Source organism: Penicillium citrinum, assembly GCF_028827155.1.
Source record: "Penicillium citrinum strain IBT 23319 chromosome Unknown utg000003l:1.0-4596430.0:1.0-4598250.0, whole genome shotgun sequence".
NCBI classification, from domain to species: domain Eukaryota; kingdom Fungi; phylum Ascomycota; class Eurotiomycetes; order Eurotiales; family Aspergillaceae; genus Penicillium; species Penicillium citrinum.
Window position 1 is genome coordinate 55,800 of NW_026622688.1, and position 27,162 is coordinate 82,961.

The 27,162-nt window shown below is 47.6% G+C and overlaps 12 protein-coding genes across 12 annotated transcripts; 6 read left to right on the forward strand and 6 right to left on the reverse strand.

Moving 5' to 3' along the window:
- Positions 1-708: 708 nt before the first annotated feature.
- N7469_003290 (phosphoribulokinase/uridine kinase family protein) lies at positions 709-1,422 on the forward strand (the record flags this gene model as incomplete). Its single annotated transcript, XM_056642210.1, has 1 exon — positions 709-1,422. One exon carries the CDS (start codon positions 709-711, stop codon positions 1,420-1,422), a length of 714 nt encoding a protein of 237 aa, XP_056501622.1.
- Positions 1,423-1,496: 74 nt separating this feature from the next.
- On the reverse strand, positions 1,497-2,104 carry N7469_003291 (GFA family protein; the record flags this gene model as incomplete). Its single annotated transcript, XM_056642211.1, has 4 exons — positions 1,497-1,528; positions 1,593-1,713; positions 1,776-1,937; positions 1,997-2,104. 4 exons carry the CDS (start codon positions 2,102-2,104, stop codon positions 1,497-1,499), a joined length of 423 nt encoding a protein of 140 aa, XP_056501623.1.
- A 530-nt stretch (positions 2,105-2,634) lies between these two features.
- On the reverse strand, positions 2,635-5,643 carry N7469_003292 (putative kinesin family protein (KlpA); the record flags this gene model as incomplete). Its single annotated transcript, XM_056642212.1, has 5 exons — positions 2,635-2,811; positions 2,889-4,453; positions 4,507-5,349; positions 5,428-5,560; positions 5,626-5,643. 5 exons carry the CDS (start codon positions 5,641-5,643, stop codon positions 2,635-2,637), a joined length of 2,736 nt encoding a protein of 911 aa, XP_056501624.1.
- A 676-nt stretch (positions 5,644-6,319) lies between these two features.
- On the forward strand, positions 6,320-8,660 carry N7469_003293 (coronin; the record flags this gene model as incomplete). Its single annotated transcript, XM_056642213.1, has 8 exons — positions 6,320-6,353; positions 6,428-6,456; positions 6,520-6,579; positions 6,656-6,798; positions 6,858-6,906; positions 6,982-7,091; positions 7,170-8,388; positions 8,481-8,660. 8 exons carry the CDS (start codon positions 6,320-6,322, stop codon positions 8,658-8,660), a joined length of 1,824 nt encoding a protein of 607 aa, XP_056501625.1.
- A 783-nt stretch (positions 8,661-9,443) lies between these two features.
- N7469_003294 (pyridoxine/pyridoxamine 5'-phosphate oxidase) lies at positions 9,444-10,103 on the forward strand (the record flags this gene model as incomplete). Its single annotated transcript, XM_056642214.1, has 1 exon — positions 9,444-10,103. One exon carries the CDS (start codon positions 9,444-9,446, stop codon positions 10,101-10,103), a length of 660 nt encoding a protein of 219 aa, XP_056501626.1.
- A 194-nt stretch (positions 10,104-10,297) lies between these two features.
- On the reverse strand, positions 10,298-11,351 carry N7469_003295 (lysophosphatidic acid acyltransferase LOA1; the record flags this gene model as incomplete). Its single annotated transcript, XM_056642215.1, has 2 exons — positions 10,298-11,024; positions 11,089-11,351. 2 exons carry the CDS (start codon positions 11,349-11,351, stop codon positions 10,298-10,300), a joined length of 990 nt encoding a protein of 329 aa, XP_056501627.1.
- Positions 11,352-11,781: 430 nt separating this feature from the next.
- Positions 11,782-13,607, reverse strand: N7469_003296 (putative MFS transporter; the record flags this gene model as incomplete). Its single annotated transcript, XM_056642216.1, has 3 exons — positions 11,782-12,832; positions 12,917-13,163; positions 13,226-13,607. 3 exons carry the CDS (start codon positions 13,605-13,607, stop codon positions 11,782-11,784), a joined length of 1,680 nt encoding a protein of 559 aa, XP_056501628.1.
- A 312-nt stretch (positions 13,608-13,919) lies between these two features.
- Positions 13,920-16,680, reverse strand: N7469_003297 (uncharacterized protein; the record flags this gene model as incomplete). The annotated part of the gene is made up of 5 exons (XM_056642217.1): positions 13,920-15,405; positions 15,458-15,676; positions 15,732-16,453; positions 16,517-16,621; positions 16,675-16,680. 5 exons carry the CDS (start codon positions 16,678-16,680, stop codon positions 13,920-13,922), a joined length of 2,538 nt encoding a protein of 845 aa, XP_056501629.1.
- Positions 16,681-17,209: 529 nt separating this feature from the next.
- Positions 17,210-17,996, reverse strand: nctA (negative cofactor 2 transcription regulator complex subunit BUR6; the record flags this gene model as incomplete). The annotated part of the gene is made up of 2 exons (XM_056642218.1): positions 17,210-17,469; positions 17,552-17,996. The coding sequence occupies 2 exons, from the start codon at positions 17,994-17,996 to the stop codon at positions 17,210-17,212; spliced, it is 705 nt and encodes a 234-aa protein (XP_056501630.1).
- A 682-nt stretch (positions 17,997-18,678) lies between these two features.
- Positions 18,679-21,716, forward strand: N7469_003299 (RING finger protein; the record flags this gene model as incomplete). The annotated part of the gene is made up of 6 exons (XM_056642219.1): positions 18,679-18,722; positions 18,822-18,931; positions 19,017-19,408; positions 19,464-19,698; positions 19,766-20,612; positions 20,666-21,716. 6 exons carry the CDS (start codon positions 18,679-18,681, stop codon positions 21,714-21,716), a joined length of 2,679 nt encoding a protein of 892 aa, XP_056501631.1.
- Positions 21,717-22,689: 973 nt separating this feature from the next.
- Positions 22,690-23,592, forward strand: N7469_003300 (uncharacterized protein; the record flags this gene model as incomplete). The annotated part of the gene is made up of 2 exons (XM_056642220.1): positions 22,690-22,818; positions 22,873-23,592. The coding sequence occupies 2 exons, from the start codon at positions 22,690-22,692 to the stop codon at positions 23,590-23,592; spliced, it is 849 nt and encodes a 282-aa protein (XP_056501632.1).
- Positions 23,593-24,156: 564 nt separating this feature from the next.
- N7469_003301 (uncharacterized protein) lies at positions 24,157-26,814 on the forward strand (the record flags this gene model as incomplete). Its single annotated transcript, XM_056642221.1, has 5 exons — positions 24,157-24,286; positions 24,364-24,651; positions 24,716-25,991; positions 26,043-26,485; positions 26,561-26,814. 5 exons carry the CDS (start codon positions 24,157-24,159, stop codon positions 26,812-26,814), a joined length of 2,391 nt encoding a protein of 796 aa, XP_056501633.1.
- Positions 26,815-27,162: the final 348 nt, after the last annotated feature.

Sequence of the window (27,162 nt, forward strand, 5' to 3'; positions counted from 1 at the left end):
GTCTGAAGGGAGTGCATTACAAATGGAGTTAGGAATCTATACTACTCTCCTCTCTCAAATCCTCCAATACCACATCTCCCAATCGAATTGTGAGGCATTGGGAATTCAATCTTATTCTTTTTTCCTCTCTCTCACTTCTATTCCTCTCCAGACGGGGTAAGAAATGGGGTCAATAGCGGGTCTCTTCAACTGACATCCACTTTCGGCGCCAAGGACCAACAATGGCGATATGAAGATCTTGATCTCTCCACCCCCATACGGTACTACCCCAACCGACAAGCAATTACGGAAGCTCCCTGTATTGTATATACATATGAACATGCATACAGTAGAATTTCTCGGCGAGCCGAATCGGATCAACCCCGACAGCATCGCTATCGGAGGACACTCGTCCGTGGAGCACTGTGGCCCGGGGAAGGTCCACCATCTCCTACATAGCAAGGCCATACCCCAGGAAATTGAGAGCTACATCTAGCATTTGCCAAAGTCATAGATTGACACCTTCTATCGGTCCACTATGATCCGTTGAAAATATTGTTGTGTGCTGCCAGGAGGCGTCCTTCAAAAGAAAATCGTATATGATATTGGCGGATATCTAGGATAGTACGCTATACTTCTTCACCACATCCATTAAACGTACGTCAAATTATGCATATCCTCCAATTCCTCCAGACGAAGGATCATGAAAGACATACTCACATCCAAAAGATGGACGCTGAGTATCGCCGCTTAGCGGATATCATCCTCCACCAAGCCCGAGTCCACCACAACCCACGCTACATTGTAGCCATCGCCGGCGTTCCTGGTTCAGGAAAAACAACGACAGCCTCAGCAGTAGTCAATTATTTGAACCAGAATTCGACCATTCATGCATCTTTACTCTCAATGGACGGGTTCCATCTTTCTCGCCATGAATTGGATCAACTTCCCAACGCTAAAGAAGCTCACATTCGTCGTGGAGCACCGTGGACCTTTGACGTCTCCCGATTCGTGAACTTCATGCAGACACTGCGTGACTGGGCCGACAATACGCCTTTATCCCAGGATGCAAGTTGGGATTCTAGTCATATCCTGACCGCACCAACATTCGACCACAATGTCAAAGACCCCGTTCAAGACGGTATCTCCATCACGCCAGATTCTTCAATCATTATCGTCGAAGGGAACTACCTCCTCCTTGACGAGCCTGGGTGGCGAGATCTCTCTCGACTCTGCGATTACCGCGTCTTTGTCGATACAGATCTTAGTGAAGCGCGGGATCGGACAGCAAAGAGGCATGTAAAAGCAGGTATTGAGAAGTCTCTAGAGGATGGGTATCGCCGAGTGGATAGTAATGATTACTTGAATGGGGTGTCTATTCAAGAAAAGCTGATTATTCCGGATTTAATTATAAAAAGTGTTCCTGTGAATGGACAAACATAACATGAAAGCACCACACTTCCTGTGCCCTGCATAATATCTTTGATATAACCCTGATCTGGCGATGCAAGTCTCGTCTACTGTTTGATCTCTTGTTTATGGAAGATACCTGTATACATCAGCGATCTAAATGAGACGCGATGTGATCATATTTGGCGCGTTCATGAACATACCAGGGATTTCCGGCATCCAACTTGCGCGCGCCTTGCAGAAGAACTCTCCCTTCGGTGGCAACGCCTCGGGGGTATCTAACGAGCCAACCACGATATAACGAAACTTATCCTTGGCCATTTCCTAGAAAAAATAGCAATATATCAGACAATGATACAGTTGAGGATATTATCGGGGATTTGTACCCCATATTCTAAGATAAAACTACCACACGTATCACAAAATTCGCGGTAGATTGTAGTGCCCGAACCATTGTCAGCCGCATGTTCTTTCGGGGAGCCTTTTGTATAGCGAAAGGCCTCTTTCGGAACCTTGGCGGTCAATCCATAATTGGTTCCAAATGCTTTCTAATAATCTTTTAGATCTCTTGTTTCGGCCTGGCAATGGTGGTTAGGGGGGTGTCTACCTTGCAATTCCGGCAGTGGCATAGCGAGGTCCGCGCATCTTCTGGAGATGCAAGTTGGAGTCGATATTCAATCTTGCGACAATAACATGATCCCGTGAGGTCTTGCATGATTAAAAAGCTGTATTCACTAGTTCAAATATTGATCTGGGAGATATCTGATTTAAATAGTTGTTGAGCAGAACAGGATATTTCCACAGAATAAAGTATTGTATATTCGTGACGTCATATCAAGTAGCAGTCGATTTTTTTTTTGCTACAAAAATATTTTGGAAGAGCGAATTGCTAGTCTTTGAATGACTAGGACGATCACTGTGGTTCGAATATTCGATCTTAAGGTGTCTTGGTTACCTACTCTACTTAATTCTTGATACACTTCAGATGTTTCAGACAACTTCATGTTAGGGTTGAACACTAAGATATCGGGTTAGAAGCTGGTACTATGCATTTCTAAATCACACGTCGAGCACAATTGGGATCTCCCCAACAGGCTCATAGTCACAAAAAGTCATGGAAATGATCATCATGAATTCACACAAACGCCAGGGTAGAGGACAGGATCGTCAAAGACCTCCACCCAGAAGATAACATAAGAGAAATAGAGCTGTACTATATGCAAGAGGAAAGAGGTATCAAGATATTTAAGCATCGCGAACGCGAGCCTGTCGCTTGGCTGTGCCGATATGAGTATTGTGCACCTTGGTAGCAAACTTCAAGCTGGTCAAAGTCTCCGACATATGCGCTTGCAGCGGGCTGACCATGACAAACATGAGTGTTTTCGAGTTACCACCAAGGGAGAATTGGAGCAAGTATGTAAGCTGGATTGATGTGTTAGAATTTGAAAGCGAAGAAGAAAAAGAAATGTATCAGACAAATAATTCGGAAAAGAGCATACCTTGCTGTTCCTGTATGGGATATGACCACCATCTTTGCCTTGTCCAAGAGCAGCAATCACATCACCCAAGGAACTTAGGCTACGGTTGATATTCTGGGTCTCTTTGAGACGTTCGCCTGTCGCCCCGCTATGGCTCAGGCGCTCGCTACCAGCCAGATCGACTAAGTTGAGAGTACCCTCGCTGCGCTCGCCAGTGATATGATTCTCGCCAATGAGCTTGAGAATGAAGACAGAATGGGATCGCGATGACCGCTCGTTCGCCTTGGTGGCAGCCACAGAGCGGTTGGCATCCGCGTTCTTGAGAATAGACTCCACCATTTCGGGCGAGTCCAGCTGAACAGTGGTGATATCGGTGATAATTGTCTTGCCACGCTGCATATCATGACGAATCTCATGCTTCTTCTTATCCAGCTCATCGGGGTTGCCAAGCAGATCATTCAGGTTCTCGTTGTAGACTTCCACAAAGTTGCCAGCCATTTTATAGCGCCAACCCTTCTCTTCCAGACCTTGAGCCGTTTCGTATATTTGGTGGACAGCACGTGGGATCATGCCATCCTGTGAAGACATAGTATAAGTCTTACCACTACCGGTCTGACCGTAGCAGAAGATACAAACATTATAACCATCGAGAGCGCTCTGGACTAGTTGACTGATTTCATCGAAGACTTCGCCGTTCTTCGTGCGAGGGCCAAACACACGATCAAAGGAGAAGTTATTATTCTTGCGGGTGACTGTGCCGAGACTGCTCTTCTCTTCGGGGCCCATGATATTGATCTCCTTGGCGTCTTCATTCTCATCTGGGTACTGCATCGCCGCAATGTGGGTAGCAGGCTCACTGTTCAAAGAAGGGCGGACACGACAGAAGACACGGATGTTACCCTTCAATTCCTGGACTTGGTTGTGCAGTTTCCGACGTAGCGTCTCCTCTCTGCGCAGCTTCTCCTTGACCGCTTCGGTTTCAGCCATAGCGTCCATCATGTCTTGATTGCAACGCTCAAAGGCTTGAGACTGCTCCTCTCGTCCACCCTCAAGGAACTCTATACGGGCTTTGAGGGCTCGGATGGTGGATTCCAAAGTGACACTGTTGCTGCTAGCTGTGTCTAGATTCTGACGGAGCTCGTTGGTATGTTTTCGCTCTCGGTCCAACTCGGCTTTAGTAGCCTCCAGGTGGCTGTTTACAGCATCTATTTCACGGAGTTTGCCTCTCAATTCCATTTCGGTCTGCTGAAGGGCAGACGCGTTTTGCGAGGTCAAATTCCCAAGCTCGCGGACGCGCAAGGCCTTTTCGTCTTCAATCTCATTCTCATATTTTCGTCGAAGATCTTGCATCTCGATCTGATGGCGAGCACTGAGAGCCTCTATGTCTTTCTTGCTATCCTGACGAATAGATTCCAGTTCGACTCGCTGGCGCATTTCAAGATCGTCTATGGCAATCTCTTGCTCACGCTGTGCAGATTTCAAGGCGTTTTCTGCAGAATTGAACTGAGACTTCAGGACCTCCATCTCCACGCGCAGATTAGTATTGGTCTCTGTAAGGGCGTCGCGGGACTTCTCCAGCTCGTCGACTAAGGCAGTATGTTAGATCGATAATTCCAATCTTTGTTGGAAATCAACTCACTCCGTGTTTTATAAAAATCAACCGATTCTTTCAGGCCTGCGCTACTCTGACCCTGTTGGTTCATGCGCGACATGAAATGGTTAAACATATCGTCCATTTCTTTTTCTCTCGACTCCTGGTCCCATTGGGTATCTATAGGACTGTTAAAACTTTTGATCGTGGAATTCTTGGTAAGGAATAAAGGGATAGGTTTCCTCTTGGGGCTGTGCTGAATGGGAACGAATGGAGTCCGCTGGGTTTGAGATTCTCTCGTGATGACAGCACAGCACGAAACTTCCAACCCCCTTGGAGTAAACGGAGTGTAATCCATCTGAACCTGCGGGGATAATGGGCATGGCATGCCATTGGAGACATGACTATCCGCAAGGGAGATATGGGAAAGCTTGGAGCTCAATTTCATAACACAGTCGTCGAGGGACGACAGGAGTATATCATTGCTCCGCGGATCCAATCCCTGACGGGATCCAGAACGGACGGGGGAAATGTCATGGGATAAAGAAGAACATTGCCTACCCTTTCTTTTTCCAAGGATGCTTCCTGCTGCATCATCCATTCGAGTATCCATCGATGTGGCCGGACGGGAGATCGAGGAACCGTGGAGCTTTCGAGTCCCAATGGATGACGCAGGTCTTGACATTGCGGATGTCGGGCGAATGCTTCCAGCACCAACGGTAGATGAGAACCCGCCTGCGCCGGGGCGAGTTGAAGTTGGACCGGGTCGGGACATGGTGGATGAGGCGTAGGAATTCCCGCGAGTATGCGGCTTGGTTGTGCTGGTCGTGTGTCGCATAGTTGATCCCGATCGCTTGATATCCGTAGGATTCGGGGCTTTCGGTCGAGTAGCTTCACAAACATCATTAGCCATCGGCACCATTCTCCGTTATATGTTTTGCGCCTGGGGTATGAGTAGCTCATGCATACGAGAAACACTGGTCGCCTTGTTGGCGATACTTCCGGGCGGCAAGATGCCCGATCGCGAATTCGTTGTAGCGGAAGTCATTTCGCGCAAACCTGGTTGAGGTAGACGCGACCGAGTCGACGCTCGGAGGTGAGTCTGCGACGAAGTGGTTGGTTATGATGTTGATCCTGCGACGTGAGGGGTGTTGCGCATCAACATACCAGATTCTCATCATCCATTGTATTAGTAGTAGGAGTTGGCGATCGCCAGGGCACCGGGGAGTAGATAATCCGGGCAAGAAGAGACAATTCTCGACCAGCCACAATTCCTTCTCTTCACTCTCCTCTTTGAATCAAACTGTCGTTTTTGACGAAGTGATGGACAATTGACGATTGCGAAGGTGGAGAGGCTTCTCGTTCCTCCAGAGACGCCGTAAACAAACGATGAGTCAGCATACGCTAGTCCCGGTTGGGTTAGCGTGGGTGGTTTCCCCAAATACCGTAATTTACGTATCAAATACATTATAGGGTACAGCACGTGACTATTTCCCTCCAAAAGTCGACGACAGTCGCATTTGCTGGGCGTGTTGGATTGTGAAATGCATTTCTCTAATTCAATCATCATCTGTACGTTCATGCACATTGACTCGTCTCTAACTACACATATATACAAACATACATAATACATACAACTACAACTACAACAACAACAACAACAACATCCACCTTGCCACGCCAATCGCCGCTGAGCGCAGCGCGGACTCCACTCGGCCCGCTTGAAACACCCAAAAGGCCCCAGTTCCCGCATTCCCTCAATTGCTGCTGGTGGACAGCTGGGTCTTCTCCGTTCAACCTTTGTCTTCTTTTGTGTTTTTCCTTATAGATCCTCGAATTTTTGGGGTTGTCGATATTCACAATGTCTGGGCGTTTCGTTCGTGCCTCTAAATATCGTGAGTATCTTATATTCTTTGAAGTGTCCCGCACCTCCAAATGATACCGGCTGACCGTTGTTGAACCTGGCAAGGCCACGTCTACGGGCGTCCGACGAAAAAGGTACAGTTCATGTCCCGCCCTGTCTTGAGTCTTCCATGCTAATTTGTCTTTGCGGAAATCTAGGACCAATGTTACGATAACTTGCGTGTCTCGAACAATGCCTGGGATACCAACCTAGTCAAGGTGTGCAATTCCCTCGCACCACTGGCCCCCCCTGACGTTTTTCGCCTCAATGTCGATCTAACGGTCTCTAATATAGGTCAATCCGAAATATTTGTCGGTCAATTGGCAAGCCAGCGGCGGTGGAGCTTTTGCTGTGATTCCTCTGAATGAGACTGGCAAGCTCCCGGAGCGCATTCCCTTGTTCCGTGGCCACACTGCCGCCGTACTCGACACCGACTGGTAAGGGATATAACGAGAAGAGCAGACAAGAGGGGTGCGCACTTACAATTACTCTTCAGGAATCCCTTCCACGACGATATCATTGCTTCAGGCTCGGACGACGGCAAGGTAAACCTTTTTCTTTTTTTTTTCTTTTCTTTTTTACAGACTCGGATCTCGGGGCTAAATGATGATCACTCTTAGGTCCTCCTCTGGAAAGTCCCCGAGAGCCATACTGTCCGACCCGATCCCGAGGCCATTGATAGCATTGAAGATAGCCTGAAGCCTTTCAGCAGACTGAGCAGCCAGTCCAAGTGAGAATCCCTCACCATCTATGCCGGCGACATGCGGCGTGAGGGCGCAAGACTAACCATTTCCCCCTCCCCCTGCAGGAAGGTCGGCCACGTGTCGTTCAACCCCGCTGCCGAAGACGTGCTGGCCACGACCTCATCGGATACTGTGAAGATCTGGGATATCAAGAATGAAGCTGAGAAGCATACCTTCAACGCTGGTAACATTGTTCAGTCCCAATCGTGGAGTGCCAATGGAGCCCGCCTCGTGACTACGGTCCGCGCGGATAAGAAGGATGACAACAAATTGAAGATTTGGGATCCTCGCCAGGCGACTGCTGTCTCCGAGACAAAGGGTCACGTCGGAGCCAAAAACAGCCGCGCCATCTGGCTTGGAGAGCGCGACCAAATCGCCACCACTGGTTTCTCCAAGTTCAGTGACCGCCAACTCGCTTTGTGGGATATTCGTGCCATGCAGGAACCTATTACTGGCTTCATCACTCTGGATAAGAATTCTGGTGTCAACATGCCCTTCTGGGATGACTCCACTAACTGCTTGTACTTGGCTGGCCGTGGTGATGGTAACATCCGCTACTTCGAGCTGGAGAATAACAAGTTTGAGCCTCTCGACGAATACAAGTCCGCCGATCCTCAGCGCGGTATTGCATTTATGCCGAAGCGCGGTGTTAACATGCACGACACCGAGCTGACCCGTGCTTACAAGACTGTTGACGATACCTATATTCAGCCAATCTCCTTCATCGTTCCTCGCAAGTCCGAGACTTTCCAGGACGATATTTACCCACCCACTATTGGCCTGACCCCAGCCATGAGTGTCGATGAATGGGTAGGCGGAAAAGAGGCGATTCCGCCCAAGATCTCCATGGCCAGCTTATATGATGGCGAGGGTGCCAAGGAGGTTTCGGGTGTTCAGGACAAACCTACCACCTCCATCGATGCCCCTGCCCCTAAGCCGGCTGAGCCTGCTCCTAAGAAGAGTGAGCCAACACCTCTGCCAGCTGCTCGTGAGCCTGTTTCAGAGCCAACTCCTGTGGCTCGCCCTGCCGCGTCCATGAAAGATCAGGGTGCCTCGATGGCCGCAATGGTGAACAAATTTGCTGACGACAAGGAAGACGAAGCGAGCACAGCCGATGAGGATGATGACTCCAGTTTCGAGGAAGTCCCCAAACCAATTGAGCGTACTCCTCGCTCACCTGCTGTTGAAACCTCGTCTCCTCGGGTGAGCAGCCCTCTCCGGCCTAAAGAACCCGGGCCTAAGGTCGAGTCTAAGCCTGAGCCCAAGCCTGAACCCCGTATCTCGGTATGTACAGCATGGTCCCCTCATTTATTGTTCTACTTCTTTTCCTTTATATATATATATATGTTTTATTTCACTTGCTGACCTTCATCTAGACTTCTACCACCCCCACTCCTTCCCCCAGCGACTCCGCCGTCCCAAGCAGCTCCATCTCCAAGGAGCTCGCAGAGATCAAGAGCTTGATTTCGGCACAGACTAGGACGATCGCCGCGCAGGCCCAGCAGGTGGAGAGCCTGACCGCGGAGATTGAATCCCTCAAGACTCAACTGAAATAAGGCTTTGTGACTTGACGTTGTTTTGCAGATTTGCATTTTGTAATGTAGTTGACTACTGACTATCTGGTGTTGGCGCTCCCTGAACATGCACTTGGAAATGATCTTTGATCCCTTGACATTAAGAGAATGCACTTCCGTGGATATCGTGTTTGTGTTTTGTGATTGTGTTGATTTATTAGCGGTTCTGTCAATACATTGACTTCAGTTCAAACAATAAAATACTACCACTAGTATGCATACTGTCCTGAGATTCTCTATCCACAAACTTGAAACTTCCCAAGTTTCAACTACAAGGAGAACTGCGTGGTAAATTACCGTAGATTACGTGGACGTTATTACTGCCTAGTAACCTTTTGGAAAAGAGCAGCATGTAGAGAGGAAAAGAATGACTCCTCGACGATGTACTTCCAAGTACTCCACGGAAGCCCTTCCGTGGACCAAAAATATATTGCCAACTTCAACATGGTTAATGGTCTACTAGACTACTAGTGAATGTTATAGTTGTACGGAATTTACTTAAGAATATTAGGGGATATTCTAAAATTGCACTCTGTAGTATTGCCCAAGGGTGTTGAGTCCTCCTTTTCCCAATGGCAGTTGAAAAACCCCATGACTCATCCCAATGAGTCGACATAAATACTTCTACATAGTATGAAAACAAATTCTACTAACTATCCCTTTTCCAACGACACATTCTATCTCAATACATGGCTATTTCGAACTTCTGTAATTACTTCAGAGTGATCCCAGTCCAATCATATACCTAAATAGGTAACCTACTTTATGACAGAGTCCTTCCGAACAGAACTTCGCAGGACAAAAGTCCTCGAAGGACCCTTCCTCGACTTAAACATCAACACATTGCCCTCTACTCCACACGAGACCTTCAAAGCATGGTTCCACGAAGCCGTCGAATTGGGCGTACGTGAGCCTCACGCAATGACTGTATCCACCGTGGACGAGGAAGGATACCCCGATGCCCGAGTCCTGATACTTAAGAACGTCGATGAGCGGGGCTGGCATTTCGCTATCAAAGCGGATAGTCCCAAAGGCAAACAACTCACAAAGACAGGAAGGGCTGCTCTGACCTTCTACTGGCCTGATCTGGCTCGTCAGATTCGAATCAAGGGGAAGGCTGCTCCACTGCCTGATGAAGAAAGTGCGCAGGATTATAAAGATAGACCGGTTGAGTCTAGGATCAGCGCAATCGCGTCGAGACAGAGTGAAGTTCTTCCTGGGCCTGAGATCTTGCAGGAAAGTCTGGCTAAGACGGCGGATCTATTGAAGGAGGATCCATTTGCTGGTGTGACCAAGTGGCGGGTTTATGCTGTTGCGCCTGAGATGGTGGAGTTTTGGCAGGGCGATTCCAGTCGTTTGCATAAACGAGTGCAATTTCAGCAGACGAAAGAGGGAAATTGGCAAAAGCAGATGCTTTGGCCGTAAAACATCTGCGAAGCAATCCAGCTGAGGAGTGAATATTGACTTGTCACCAGCACATAACGGTGCTAGGAACAAAGGACTATAGACGAAGGAGGATGCTTTTCAATGCTAGTAATCTTCGCTGGAATCATAACGGTGATACATCAAATCCATACATCGTCAAAAATATCTATAGAATCGGGTAAAATTCAAGCTCATCACCAAGTCTTCCTTGTCCTACTCCACATCTTCACAAAATCAATCTTCTCCTGTACCCCCAACCCAACTCGTTTGACTCGTCCCAGTCGAGCCAGTGACTCGCCCACCTGATCGAGCAAGGCTCTATCAGCGGCGGTAACTTGATTTGATTCCTCCTCCAGTGCATCGAGGGTGTTAGTTTCAAATGTTGACTTTCGGGTCGACCGTGTTGGCGGGGTATCAAGACTAGCCCCACGTTGAACGTACTCCGCAATGCGGACACGAATACAATGCGTTGGCTTGCTCAACAGAGTCCAGATGAAGCTGAGATAGCTGCCAGGAAGCGGAGTCACCACGTCCACGGGAGTGTAGCGGAGGCTGACAGGGAATATCTTGGTCTTTGCAGGAACACCAAGAAGAGATTGACCGAGGGGAAGAATTCCGCGACTATTGGTGGTGGTGCATTCGGGGAAAATTACAATCGGGCGATTGGGGTATTTTGAGACCAGCGATGCGACATCGACGAGCTTCGTACCGGGCTCGGGATAGACAGAGGGTTGCGCAAAGGCGCGCAAAATAGCCTGGAGCAGGGAGATGCGCTCGACCTGTTTGGTGTTTGGATATGACGCAGTGAAGATGGGGTCGAAGATAGCAGCCAGATAGACGGCGTCAATGGGAGAAGTAAAGGACGAAGCGATGACCGAGCCAGGCTGTGGGAGACGAGCTTGTTGGTGTTTGGAAAGGGATCTAGATTGAAATATGTGTTAGCGAGAGTAAAAAGTCGCATATTCAGAGCCAGTGTGGAATTTACCCTTTTCGCACGCCATCCACCTGAAGGTCAATCCACCATATACTCGGTACCCCGAGGATACACCAGAGCGCGGCCTTTTTCCCCAATGAGCCGATCGGTAGCCATTGCAAGATGAGGAAGTAGGCGACTGTGACGAAGAGGAAAAGTGGCAGTCTGAAGCAGAAGAGGAAGACGCGCAGTGGTGCTTGAAGACCGAGAGGCTCTGAGGGGATTGGGAGGAAGGGCGCAATGCCCGAGCCTGTTCTATTGTTAATCAAAAGCATGGCATTTGGAAGGGAAGCAAAGGGAAGATGAGGATGATAGAATATCAAATGAGAGGATGAAGAGAAGAGAAGAGAAGAAGAGAGGGAGAGAGACAGAAGAGAAAAGTGGAAAGGGACTTGCCTCGATCGCGGAATTGTGAGAACTTCTCCATCGCACCTGCCAAACTTTTGAAAGCTGAGAAAGGGAAGGAAGTTCAATTGCGGAAGGAACGATGATAAGCCACGTGACTGGTGTCATCCTGCAGAATCAGCCTAAATTGGTAGAGTTTCCGAATCGGGTAATCAGCTTAAGGTGATAAGATACGATACAGTACCATATTGTTATGGTATAGGCATATATATATATATATATATATATCTCTCTCTATAAAAGCAGTGCAATCTCTATACAAAGGATAATATACTGTACATTAAATCTATCATGCAAAGACTACTCTTCAAACTCACCCACGACAAAGTCTTCATGGCGAGGAGCGGGTGGAAGACGAAAGACCCAGATGGCGGCGGCCACCATACAAAATAAAGAACTGGTGACCATCCAAGCCAGTCCGATCCAGAATCCTCCAAGACGAAGACCCAATTGGAAAACAGCAGTGATGGTTAAACTAGCCACGACATTACCAACAGACTGAAGGATTTCAATCACTGTATATAATCGGGCAGTTTGATCCCGATCAACGAGGGTACTGATGATGGATCTCGTTAAAAACACAAATCCGGACCCGGACGCCTGGAGCATCATACTGGGGATCAGAGTCCCGATTGCCGGGGAAAGACCAATACCCAAGGTGCCAAGTGTAAAACAAATAATACTCCCCCGGGCGAGGGAAAGGTCTTTTTGCGTAGAGGAGTGTCGACTATCAAGGTAGTACTTCTTGAGGTACGGGAGACCCCATAAAAAGACGGGAATAGTGACAGTCGGTCGAAATGCGACGAGTAGATTCGCCTCCGCCACAGTCCAATGGTATCGGGTCGATATATACTGCGTAAGAAACCAGGAAGACCCACGACTGAGTCGATAGATCAGGAAAACCGATAAAAGAAGAAGAACGGATTTATGGTCGAGAATGAAAAGGTATGGCCGAACATAAAATCGAATATTCGTCCGAAATGTATCCCACCAGGATCGGACCCGCGATGTTGTTTTGGGATAGCTCCATGACATATGCGCATCCATTGATGGACGCGTATTCATGTCACTATCATTGTCATTGCTGTCATTGCTTTTGTTGATGTGCTGTTTGGGCTCGGAGTCATTATCAAATTCCGACAATTCCACATGTACATCATCAGACTTTTGTGAAGTAAAAGCATGCTTGGTCTCCGGGAGCAGGAGGACCAGAAACAATCCCAGAAAAAGAATGGTGAAGCCGATAAAAAGTGGGATCCAGGGATTCATGGCCATTAACCAAGAACTGGCCGCTGTTGAGACGAAATCGGCGCCCATTGAGACAATCCCAAACTGAAAGAACATTTTGGCTCTAAGAAATCAGTTAGCCGGAGTAGTAGCAGCAGTTGCAGCATGGGGTATTACCCCCGATGCAATGCAATGTACAACCACATACCTTTCGGATTCAGTCGTCACGTCCGCCATCATTGTCCAAATAATCGCAAAAGCGACGACCGGACCACCTCCGATCAACCAACCCAAGGAAGACAACCAAATCGCGCGCAATGGAAATATATCAGAGAACCACATCACAGCCACCGTGATAATAGAATTGACCGCGAATCCAGGAAGACCCAGGGCGAGCGTTGATTTGCGACCACGACGATCTGCCAGCAGACCATAAGGAAAGGCCATTGCGGCACCTTATAAGCATTGGTTAGAGTATTATAACAGAGCAAAAGGACAGCAACTATTTTAAACATACTCAAGATACCATCAAAAAACATATGATAACCCTTCACAGCAGCCAACTCTGCTTGAATCTCCGCCAATTTACATTGACTCTCGGGGACATTCCCATTGGCATCGATCTGAGAGGGATCGACACTGATAAAGTACTGCCGACAAGCAATAGATTCTAGAATGCGTACCATCGGACCCTCTAAGAAAGCAAACCCAATATCAACAGCCAAGATCATCATGAAAAGAATCAATTTCAAACGAAACCCGATCTTCCTCGCGGTCGCCGCATCCTGCTGCTTATCGGAAGGTTTCCCTTCAGAGGGACCGGATCGGGAGTTGGAGTTGGAGGAAAGGAACGGAGCATCTTCGCGATCATCGCGGTCGAATTCAGGGGGTTGGCTCATGATCGGGCATTCCGTTGAATGACGGATGGAAGGGAGAGAGTTTTCTACACAAAGGTAGTAGAAATAGCCTGGATTTAAATCATGAAGTCGAGAGAGAGAGAGAAAAGATGGAAAATAAAAAGGAGTTGAAAGTAAAAGAAAGTCAAGCTGAGCAAAGAAGAGTCGTGGCCGATTTGAGTCGCAAGCGGAACGTCTTGGCTGACCCACTCTTTTTATACAATTAAATATTTATACAATTGATTATTTATATAATCTAGACTATAATTAATTAATTGTTTTGTGAAGGGAAAAGTATTTAGTGTATCCAGAGTACTATGTATTATACCTTTGTACTTGATATCCTGCTTCTTCAAAAAGACTCCCCCGCGCTTGTACCACAGCAGACAATTCCAACAGAAACTCGTAGAGTATCACCACATTCGTTAATACATGACCAAGAGTTGCCGTCGAGGATTCTTCCTTTTCAGGAGTTTCCTCAACGTTATTCTCGGAATTCTCTTCAGAGTTCTCTTCATTCTCCTTAGGGGAAGTTTCACCTTCAGTCGCATCTGCTGCAACTGTAGGCGGAAATGGCATGGCAAGACGTCGACGAAGAGCTTCTGCTGCAGCCGTACGCGAGGCTGACGATCCTCGAGAATCAATTGGACGTGCGGTGGATTCACCTCGCATCGCACTTGGGGCCATAGCGGGCGAACCAACATGAGCAGGAGAACGACCTCGAGATCCGGGCAAAGAGGATTCGGGAGATCCTGGGAAGGTCGGATAAGGAGGGCGTCGATCCGTTGATCCCGGGGCTGCGGGCTCAGATGGCTCGCGTGAAGGAACCGGTGTTGGTGTTTGGGGGCGATCTCCCTGGTGGAGAAGTTCGCGTCGAGCAGTGATGAGGACATCCAAGTCCGGAAGATCTTTCTGCCACTGACGGACCTGATCGATTAGTTTGCGCAAGGCCAAGGTCAATGTCGGAGCTGCGCTGTCTGGCCAGGTTGGGGTTCGATATGCCTGCCGAATTTGATCCAGTGTATCATCGGAAGACGGTGGTGAAGGTGTATCGTAGCAAACCGGGTCGACCAGGACCCAGCCATCCAAAGAAAATAAATGCGATGAAGCTAAACTCATCAATACCCCGGTCAAGGCAAGATTGACAATCACACTATTCGTAAAGAAAGAGTCCAAACAATTGAGCAGGCCTTGTACAATGGGATCATCCTGCTGAAGCTGCTGGGGAAGAGGAACGACTTTCTCGGCCTCTTCTTCGGTCACTGGGAGGCAAAGGCGGGATTCTAGAACCCAAGTCGCGTCTGCCACATAATTGTCATAAGACTGATTGAGTGTTGGTTCTGTCATAATAGATGTAGCGAGGCCAAGAAGCTGCTCGAGCTCTGCGTTAAATGCACCAACGGATCGTTGACGCGCAGGCTGGCTGGGAATGGTATGAATCAGAGACCGTGCAAAAGGATGATGGCGTTGTAGAACAACATTCAGGAGACGAAGTGTCGCAAGCACCGTTTGGCGATTGGAGGATTGTAGACCGAGCAAGGCCAAATCACGCAGATTGAAGAGAGATGGAGATGGCTGAGCGGCCTCGGATGACAATGCGGCCAGCACATTGATCGATCTCCGACGACTGGCCGACATGTCCATTTGCTGTTCGGGAGCAGGCGAGGAAGCTAGAAGGAAATGGAGAATTCGATGGACCAATTCGCCCTGTTCGACCGACTCTAAGATTCGGCAGAGATATGTGAGAACTGCAGCGGTCGAGCCACCAGCTACATCGGATGACTCCAATAAAGAAGGGTATCTATTTTCCTTTCATCAGCAGTGATCATACTCTCGTTTCGCGATATACTTACAGTAATTGTTCGAGAAATAGTACTTGGAAGTGATCTAAGAGTGTGTCATTCACCTCGGCGGACTTGCAATGGTCTATCGTGTCTTGCCAGAATAGCAGATATGACATGAAGGTGTCCATTGCTTCACTCAGAGTAGGCTGTAGGGCCGTCTCCTCCTTTGCGTGATCAGAGAGAGCGACAACTCGGGGCACATCGTCATCGGCGGGCAGATATTCGAGACTGCAATCAAATTAGTTGCTAGTGTTTAGTCCACGATGGAATGATAAATCCTCACCTGCCTAGCTGACTGTAGAGAGCACCTAATCCAATAGCCATCAAAGTAGCCAAGTCACTTTCGATCAACCATCGTTCGAGACTCTTCGATCGGGACGCAGTCTCGATGAGATATAAAAGACCGGTTCGCGCAAAGTCACCTGCACTCTTATCACTGTGAACATAGTCGACCAGCATATAGAATAGCGGGAACTCGTCTTTGCGTGTCGCACCCGCGAACTCGGCACCACTAGGTCCGATTGATTCGGTATCTGATCGAACAGGAGTTGCGCGTGGTCGAAACCACGTTGATAACGTCTCCGGCTGGAGACGAATGTTGTTGGCGATCCCAAATAGAAGTTCCACCAGCAGCGTTTCTGTCTGATCTGACGATTTATCGGCCTGGCGAACCAAATCAATCAAAGAGCGAGAAAAGGCCGTGGAGATGCTCTCCTTTTGTCTTCCTCTTCCCCTCTCACTCTCCTCTTCGGTCTTTAACACTCCGGCGTGGATCACATGGTTGAAGAAGATGGCGGCGGATCGAACCAAGTCATCATCATGATACGCGAGAGCAACCAGGGCGACGGTTACGAAAATGCGCGAACTGACGGCGGTTTCGACGCAGTTGTGTGGTGATGGCCCGCGCGCCTCATCGGTCAGGAGGAAATTGAGGCGTTCGAGATAGGTGCGCGCGAACGCAATGGATTCTTCGACGCTGCGGGAGGAATTGGAGTTCCAGAAATGCTACATTCCACCTTGTGTCAGCCAAGGGAAGATCAAAAAACCCCGCCCAGCTCTTCCACATACCTGGAGGGCATTGCAGTCATGGATAAACACCGAGTGTCGTTCAAGCTCGGAGGGAGGCCACGGTTTCTTACCGGCGATAAGCCGTGTCCATTTGGAAGAGAACCACTTGTTGAGTTAGCTCTAACTTAGCGAATAGTAAAAAAAAGCCAAAAACTTACGGACATTCTGCTCCGGCATGATTCCACAAGAGGGGAAGAATTGGAACTTGAAGTGAGGAAGAAAGTTGGGGGGGGGAAAGGCTGAGTGGAGCCGGTGGACACTCGCAGTTCCACTTGGCATTCGCATTTACATTAGAGATAGAGTATAGATAAATATAGATGAAGATGTAGATATAGATAATTGTAGTTCTAGATTTTGATAGATTGATGATTAGTTGCTGACTATTCGAATCATTCAATCAATGTGTTGATAAATATTCACAGAGAAATTCGCTGCCCAGAATACATCCAATTGAGCATCCAATAAAAGGGAAAAAAGAAAAGAAAAAAAAAGAATAATGAATAAATCAATGATATAGAAACAGTCCCTCAAAATAATCTTCATCCAGCCAACGCCTCCAAAGAAATCAACAAATCCAAAACAAAGTCCGGCAGAACGGCAAAATAAGGCCATGTATGATATAATATGCGCCTGGTTCTCCCCCTTCCCATCTAACATCGTCAAATCATTGCAAGATGCATCCCATTGCTATATTTAATCACTCTCCTCTTTTGGTTTGCGCCCTCCGCGCTTCCGACGACCTTCATTTTGATCACTGCCCTCGCCATCTTCATGTTTCCGACCAGCAGGTTGGTCAGGGACTTTGGCGATGATATCGGCGAGGAAGTCCAATACTTCGTCCTTGGCAACAGCATGTTTCAAATGAGAGGCAGTGACACGCTTGGAATTCCGCTGTTTGGCCTCTTGGGCGGCTTTTGTGACTAAAGAGATCATGAATAATTCGAGTGCTTTGGCTATATTCAAGCAAAAAAAATCATCAGTACAAGGTTAAACCACGAAAAGAGAAAGATATATAAAAGATTGAGGGGCACATACACACGGCAATCGGAGTGACCTGAGCGACTTTACCAACATCCTCGTCGGCCTGCATAATGCGCTTAATGCGCGCGACGGGAAATTTAGTCTTGACTTCAATTCCCGCATCCGGGGCTGGCGCATGAGGAGGTTCCTCCATCGTCTGCATGGGCGGTGCGACATTCATAGCGACAGGCGGTTCAGAAATCGGCGCGTCTTCAGGTTGGAGGCGAGAAGATCGACGAGCCATTTCGTCCCAGTCTGGTTGAAAGGGAGGTACGTATTGTTGTGGGATCCGACTTGACGAGGGCCGTTGTTGGTAAGCGTTAAAGAAGGGTGATTCGTCGTATGAGGCGCGGTGAGTAGTAGGAGATGAGGACGCGTGAGGAGGCGGGGGAGGATTTGCGGTAGAAGGAAAAGGAGAAGAAAAGTCAGGAGATCTTGGACGATAATTATCCTCTGTCATACTGTATAGTCGGTTGACTGACGATTAAGTGAAGTGGTGCATGGTTGCAGGAAGAGAGAAGAAGATAAGAAGTAGAAAAAAAAAGTATGTTTCTCAGTTGAGGTTGAAGTTGGGGGGGCGGTCACGCTTTTTAAGTTGCGAGTGGAGCTGCAGTGTTTTCCTTTCTCTCTCTCTCTCTCTCTCTCTCCTCTCTACACTTATACATCTTATTTTAATACACTCTATCATTCTATCATTTATTCATTTTATATACTTATTCTATTTTATGTAATTATCTATTCATCACTTCTAGTCAATGACGATACTGAGCTCGGAGGCTGCCAGATGAAACCACTCGGTATCGCTGGGGCTGCTGATGGCCATAACTTGATCTAATCTGAGGCTATAATATATTTATTTTCTAATATTTACTTAATCTATCAGTTCTTTATATTCAATACCATTCTATCTCCTCTCTTCTAATCTAATCTATTCATTCTTCTCTGCTATGATCTACTTTGTAATGTCCTCCTATAACTAATCGGCTGCTCTGCCCTGCTCTGCTGCTCTCCGCCTCGGACTAACCCTTTTCCGTTCTATCTGCGCCGATTGAAAACTTGCCAATCTTCAAATCTTCCTCCCTCTTAAAATCCTTCTGATTGTTCTTCTTCTCATTGCTGTCCGGCTCTTTCGACCCTGCCCAATGGCTGCGGCAGACCCGCCGGCTGGTCTTTTGGACATCGCCAGGTTCGTTCAAAAGCTCCCCGTGCAGAAGACAACTATTTACACATCTGGATTACCTTTGCGGAGCTGTCATGCTAACTCGAAACTCCAACTTCCATATAGCACTCTCGCCCAAGATGAAATTCCTTTCAAGCTGCGATGTGCCATCTGCAACAAGCTGGCGGTAAATGCATTCCGTTTACCATGTTGCGACCAATCCATCTGCGAGACCTGTACGATCAATCCCCACGCATTTCACAATGTCCCACCATCCCATGATGGCTAACAAGATCCTCTTTCCTTTGCTGTTTCCAATAGGCCAAATCTCTCTCCCAAATACCTGTCCTGTTTGCGCACATACTCCTGTCTCTCCCGATCTTTGTAAACCAAACAAAGCACTGCGCACCACCCTGAAGGCATTTTTACGAACTGAAGAGAAAAAACGTGAAAAGGAACGACAGTTGGCCGCCGCCACTCCGAATCCAGCCAGCGAAACTCCCGCGCAGAGTGAGGCTCCTCATTCAGAAGCCACGCCCGACCAGAATGGTACCATCGGGAAATCACCATCTACCCAGGTGGTAGATGATGCCCCGCAGCCAGATATCGCGACGTCGGACGAGGCCCCTCGTGAAGATGCTCTGGCGGAAAACAACCAATCCGACACTGTACATGGCAACGAAGCTTCAGAAACGGCTCAACCTGTCGCAGAGGTCTGATTGGTCCTATCAGTACCCTAACATGGATTTACAGCTAATGTTCATCTAGCCCGAGGTTGCTGGTCAACCCTCCGAAGCCGCTTCTGCTGCCCAGGAAAGTACAGAGTCGAATGACCAAGAAGCAGCAGTTGATCCCAATGCTCTTCCATCAGCCGCAGCCGAGAAGAACTCGCAGCAACCCAACAGCATTATGATGAACATGGGCCAGGCTGCCTTTCCAGGCATGGGCTGGAATGGTATGAACCCGTTCATGGCCAACATGTTCAACTTTCAGAACCCCATGGGTATGTGCATTCACTCTCATACATCCTCAACGTCCAGCTTGTTCATATACTAATTATCCCTCCCCAGGAATGCCCATGTCAATGGACCCGATGACCGCAAATAAGGGGATGTTCGGAGACTACGGAATGAACATGGCTGGAATGGGCATGGGCATGGGCATGGGAATGAATTACAATGGGCAGGGCATGTATGGATCTTCAGAATGGAATGGCTCATGGCAAACCTCTCAAGATAATTACAATGCAAATGCTCTTGCAAATGGCACAGGCCCTCAACATGGAGGGGCGTTTGGCGGGCCTAATATGTCTTATCCTTCTAATTCGGATTATCAGTCCGGCTACTACGGCCCAGGATATGGTCGTGGTGGTTTTCGAGGTGCCGGGCGCGGTGGCCATGGAGGCTTCGCCACAGCCTACCATTCTCATGGCCCCGGCCAGGAAACATCGGATGGTGCGGTCAATAGCACCGATGAAACTAATATCAATGGGGACAACTCTCATCCTAACGAGAATGGCGGTCCAGACCCCGTATCCCAAGAAAGTACTACTAAAGGAAACTCAGAATCCACGGATGATCAAGGAGCAGTAGGCCAGCAGCTACAAGGTATTCCCACCATTGAATCCCTGGATCAATCCATGGCAAATGGTCCTCCAGGCTGGCAGGGCCCAGGTTATGGCCGTGGTGGGTTTCGAGGACCTGTCGGTCACGGCGGTGGCTATTGGGGTGGTCCAATGCACACAGCTGGGGCATATCACCAGCCTTCGATGCCACCGAAACCGCCCGTTGTCGAAGGCGCCCCAGCTGCTCCGAGAGGCATGCGACAAGGTCTGCCGAATACTAGCATGCTTAGGCAGCGCGCTTTCCAGCAAGCCCGGGTTTCGGGAGGTAATAACACACCAGTAATGTCGCAAAGGTATGTTCGAGACATCTAGTTGTTATCACCTCGATTCTAATACAAATTGACAGTGAAAACTCCGAACCTCCCCATGACCAAACAGGGCCAGCATCTATAGCGCCAAAATCACCCCAAGCACAGCGGTCTGGTGTGGAATCAAAATCAAGATCGCCTTCCGTGAGCCGAAACCACCGTGCTCGCTCCACAACAGCGAATCCGGTCGAAGATGATATACCGAATCGTCGTGGATCAGAGTCAAAACACCCCGATGATCTTCATGAAAGAGTTTCCAATGAGAGCCGGTCGCTGGGCGATGAATATCGTTCACGTCGATCTAATGGTCACCGCAGCCGAGCGAACAGTCGCAGCCCCGTCCGGAATAGCGACAGCCGCAGTAGCCGACTCGCGACGGTGATTGACGATAGACAACCAAACAGATCCAAGGAATCCGCGAAGACAGACGACTCCCGTAACCTGGCAAGTCGAGTCACCAGTCATCGGTCAGGCAAAGAGCGACCTGATCGCCGCGAAGAAGATCGTGACCGAGATCGAGATCGAGATCGAGACAGAGCTCGGCCTAGCCGTCGTCGGGAACGAGACCGAGATCGAGATCGTGATTCCGATCGAGATCGCCGTCGAGACCGTGAGAAGGATCGAGACCGTGAACGAGCACGCACGCGCGATCGCGAGCGTGAGCGTGATAGAGACCGCGAGCGAGACCGTGATCGTGATCGCGGACGCAGTGCCAGAGGCAAAGATCGCGAGCGAGACCGCAAACGAGCTCGTCGTGATCGATCCGAGTCTGCACATGCAAGTGACCACTCTTCACATCCACGAGCTCGACGTCCAAAACGTGAGACCGACAACGACCGCAGAGACCATCCTTCATCCCGGTCACGACCAGACAAAGACAAGACCAGAGAAAGAGAGAAAGAGAGAGAAAAGGAAAAAGAAAAAGACCCTTACACTCTCGCACGAGAAGCCGCCAATCGCGAAAGAGTCTTGAGAGAACAACAAAATCGCGAAGTCAAGTCGCAACCAAAAAGTAGCCGCCGTGATAGTCGACAGGATCGTCTTGTTGGTGGTCGTCGCATTAACTTCAAATACGAGGATGAGCTTTAGAGCAGTTGGTCTCTCGTATCTTTCTGATATGACCCTGTCTTTTGGTCTCTGTGTCTGCTTCTGCTTTTATTTCTGCATCATAAAAAAAGTATCATGGTGGGATATGGCGTCCAGGTCAGTTATGCATGAGGCCCTTGATTTGAATGATCTACTTTCAAGGTCTTATTTTGTGGAAGTACTTGATTAGGGCAAGGTCACACTGTATGTTATTAGATAGCTGAGGGACATCAATCGTCTCTAGTACATAAATTTATTGATTTCCTCCCTCGGAATTTAGAATCTTTAAAGAGTGTCAATTCTGAAATTGGAATTATGGAATCACAAAGTATCATTCGAATCATTGAAGCTATTCCTGACTTTTTTGCTTTCATCTTCCCCATCTTTTGGCGCTCGGACCTGACGACTCGACAAAGGATTCAATAATGCCAAGTTGATATCTGGCTGCTCGAGTCATTCAAGAATACTTTCTTTCAATTTTACCCTTCGTTGAGCTCGAGCTTCCGTCCGAATCCTGTAAGCGCCTTTCGATTATGGAACCTTGTCTCATTTCTTTCAATTTTGCACGTTATGAACTGTCATCTGCAACTACCCAGAGTCTGAGGAACCTCGTTACCCGTTGTTTGTCGTGGAATTTGATGCTGTGGCCAGTCCTGAAGATGAAAAGACTTTTACATTTTATCTACAATGGTACTCTCGGTGCTATTTTCGTTGGACCAATTGTCCAAATGATGCCATTATGCAATTTGAAATATCTAAGCCATTGCGTTATTTTTGAAACCGTCTGAACGAAACCAATTCTTTGAACCATAGGAAGCATAAACTTGAATGAAAAGTATTCTGGTATACTGATATCTCATCTACTACCCGTATTAGCTATAAATGAGGTGGTATAACTCACATACCATCAACTTCGCGCAGCGGCATAGTCTTCTAAAAACCAGCCCGGAATCTTGAAAGCATCCACAATTTCATCATGTCAACCTTGGATAACCTCCCACGTATAGCGGGAGAAATTGCTCGGGTCTTAGATGATGTTGGCATTCCAAATATTCTTTGGGGATATGCGGCATTGGGTCTGGTTGGACAAGTTAAGGCTTCATCTGTAAGTGCGAAAACCTAGTTTCTAACACCCTCACAACTAACCAACTTTGAATAGGAAATCGACTTCGTTATTCCTGACGAGCTTCTTGAAAAAGCCACAGATACTTTAGTTGCACGAGGATTTGAGCTTTGCACCGCCAGAAAATGCCCAGCCAACGACGAGCGAAAACGCGCACGAGCTCTAGCTGCTGTTCATTTTGACGCTACGCCTGAGAACGATACTATGGGCCCCATTCAATTCTTTCCCAAGTTACACATTCTATGGTGGCTCAAGGAAATCCCAGCTGGACACCCATCTCCAAATGATGAAACCCTGATTCTTACCAATGACCCTGGTCTCCCCAAGAGACCCCAAGTTCGAACAGCCACCTCGCCAATCCATCGCAATTTATATACCGGTTATGAGGAATTTGTAGGGCCTTCCGGGTCGTGGACAGAGACCTATCCAATTAAGATATTGAACCCGTCCTCCTTCACCGAGGCTCTACTTTTGCTTTACTGTCGTGACTACCATAATTCCAATGATCATGATGCCTTGCAGCTTGGGTATGACGAGTATTGGAAGCGACTTATTCTTCCCATGGGTGAGGTCAAGGAGAATGAGAATGCAATTGTCAAGAAGAACTTGCAACCCGAGTTTCGTGATGCTTGGGAGAATTTCAACATGCCTGCTCAGCCGTATGGCTGGGAGTATCTCCATGATGATCTTCGCGATACACTGAGAAAAGCTGACAAACTGCCTCGCTTCCCGGGTATTTTCCGGCTTTACCAGTAGGAGACCTATGTTTCGTACCAGTGCTATTGGTTGTACAGTAAACAGGGGGGAGGGTTGGGTTTAGAGGAACTGTTTTCTAGGCTTTGCTCTGTTCAATTTCTCGTTGTATAGAAATAGGGCCAACAGTAGAGTACTGGTCTATATAATGATATACAATAAAGTGACAGGTTCGTTCTCAGTAATTTTCAAGGTTTCAGATCATACCGTCGTTTCAAGCTAATTGTAGAAGCGAGGTACCCAGAGGATAGTGCTGCAGAATTAACTCACCCTTTAAAGACTTCCTGCTTGCTACCTCGGATCCGAATGAATGGTGAGACAGAAGAATAACATTTTGATCAAAATCATAACATCGGATAGTTATTTGTAGATAAAGATTGAAAATCATCTTTGTAAGGAATCTCCATAGGGCAAGGACTTGGAGGTGTTGGAGGTATTGAAGAGTCTCCACTGATGATTCTTACTTGCCCCACCTCCACTTCCACCTCCACTTCCACCTCCATCTACACATCCATTTTCTCATCCTCACCCTCACATTTACGGACTAGCAATATAGACCCCGGGAATATGGAGCAAACACCAAGGACTGACTCTGAGACAATTGTGGTCTCCTCTCTCAAAAGAAAGCCCCGAAAATGCCAATATTGTCAACGAGAATTTCGGCGACACGAACACCTCCAAAGACATCTTCGCATTCGTATATATCTCCATTTGCAGATCACAAGCAGTATCAAACGATAAGAGTCAACAGACTGACGTGATTCTTTTATTCAGATACCCATGAAAAGCCATACAAATGCGCCACCTGCGGTGCATCATTTGGCCGCCGTGACCTTTTGAAACGACATCAGAATATTGGACATTCCCCCGTCACTCCGTCTGCGCAGCGGCCATCGCCAGTCACAAGACAACCTGACGGCTACTCCACCTTCCATGGACAAGTCAATTCTGTAGCCTTGGATCGTAATGGAAGGGAATCTCCATGGGAGACTCATCCCATTCAATCAAGCTCGATAACATCTGCGCAACATGAACACACCGGACAGGTCTATTCTTACGGTAGTAAGGATTTCACCATATGCTTCTCGGATCCCACTAATCAAATCCGTCATTCAAGTCGATTCAGTTCTAAACCAGCAAGATCTTCTGGCACTTGAAGATCTTGAGTCATTTAGTCACAACCTAGGGCTAAATTCAGACTGGTATCTTCCGACAGAGCCGAGTATCACCCAGATCTTTGCGGGTGAGCCGTCTATGAATTCACTTCCAACGCCAGCGTCCCCGTATCCACTTCGACAAGAAAATCCAGGGATAGATCAATCTTTAGCCAAACTACCCGTTGAGAGAGAAGCTGTCGGTAAGCCAATCATATCCCAAAATCCCTCTCGAGAGGAAGAGACTGAATGGACACTGTTTCTAGCTGAATTCGGCGTTTTGACATTGCCAATTTTGACCGTCACAATTCAGCATCGAGATCGTCTTCTTCGGGAATTAGAGTTTGCATCTGTTCTCAATAATGACATAGTATTACCGTCCCATCATTCACTTACCAGGTTCATAAACGGATTCTTCGATGGATTTTACCCTCACGTCCCCATTGTCCACATCCCAACCTTCACTATAGATGATTGTGATCCGATGATTTTCCTGGCCATGTCTGCACTGGGAGCCCAATACCGACATGAGCATCGCAAGGCGGTTTCCCTATTTTGGGCTGCTCGAAGTATACTCCAACAAAAGGGTCAAGGACCTGAGCGTGACCACCCACAGGGAGACATATCCATGCAGCTAAATTCACACGACCCAAGGAATTTACATGGTGATAAAAATATGCGTGGTGCACGGTGTGCCCTCCTTCTGATCTGCTTTGCAACATGGCAAGGCGAAGAGAGTATCACGAGAGAAGCATTCGATCTACAAAGCTTCCTCGCAAGATCTATCAGAGAAGGAAAACTCGAAGAGGAAACAGAAAATTTGCAAAGTACCCTTGACTGGTATTCATGGGTCCGAAGAGAGTCTGAAAGAAGACTGAAATTATTTTCCTTCGCCTTTCTCAATCTTCAGTCCATTGCATTCGGAAGCCCGCCGGTCATGCTGAGTGATGAGATGAATATACGTCTTCCTTGTACTTGTTTGGAATGGATTGCACCGAATCAAAGAAAATGGTCTGCCGTTCGAAAATCAATTCCACAAGAGCAGATGATGTTTCATGACGCAATTTCGCAGCTCATGATTGCTCATCCAGAGCCGCAGCAAGCAACGTTTCAAATAATTCCATCACCGCTAGCGAATTATATTCTTTTGCATGCGCTGATTCAAAAGATCCTGGTTGCCTATCAAGCTTTTCGTCTGTGTGATGATGGAAGCAATACCTTCATGCATGCACAGAAAGAAACTATGAGGTGAGTTAAAATCAAATCTAACTAGCTTGCTTCTTTCCTTTTCAATTGCAGCATGTTTAATACTGGAGATTGGCACAGAAACATGCTCCATGCGTGGACTTCCTCATGGCAACGAGCTCCAGAGTCAAGCTTGGATCCCCGTAATCCAAATGGACCAGTTACATTTACATCCACCGCACTGCTTGGCCTCGCGTATGTTCGACTTGTCTTGGATCTAGGAGCGCATAAAGTACTTGGATCTCGAGATTCTCACGAAATTGCCAACCGAATTATAAAGATACCGAGTCTTCCGTCAGGTCCACATCTTCTCCCTGCAATTCTTCATGCGACTCATGCACTCAGTATACCAGTTCGGCTTGGAATCAATTTCGTGGCGCGAAGTCATGCCTTTGTGTGGAGCATTCAGCATTCTCTGTGCGGGTTTGAATTTGCAATATTTCTAAGCAAATGGCTAATCTGTATATCCGACTGCCAGACCAGGGGTCCTTTAAATGGTAGGTTTTTGACCGGAAATTTTAGGGGGAGATGCTCGTTGAAAATCCACCGATGCTAACAAAAGTAAATGACAGAGCATCAATCTAGACTGGTCAGCTGGATAAGCGACATTGTCGAAGAAGGACGAACGTCCGGGGATGAGGATTTATGGCCGCAACCCCTTGATCTCTCTGATTGTGTGTACTTGGGGTTCGCGGTGGTGAGGCTTTGGGCACGACTCATCAAAGGGAATGGACAATGGGCTATACTGAAGCTCATCGGGGATGGACTTGATATATATGCTGATACGTGCGAGCAGATGATTTCCAACTCACGGGATAATACTTAATTAGTTGATAATTATTGAAAAATGTGTCATTTTCAATACCATGCTCAATTTCTCAGATAAATCAAAATGTTTATGAAACCTTGATACATTTGCAAGAAAAGTGTTTTCTTGCAAATGTATTTGTGAAGTATGTTTTCCGCACCTGGTTAGGGAGTCCCTAAACAGATGAACAGTAGAAATAATCCAAACTTGGATTATTTTTACATGAGGTTGGAATCTTATTACTACTAGTATTCGTGGTAACTCAAAAAAATTACTTTCAAAACCTCGAGGCTGCCCAGCCTCGGAACCAGACATATAGCATTTCCAGGTGGAAATGATATATGTCTGCTGCAGATTCTATAGTCA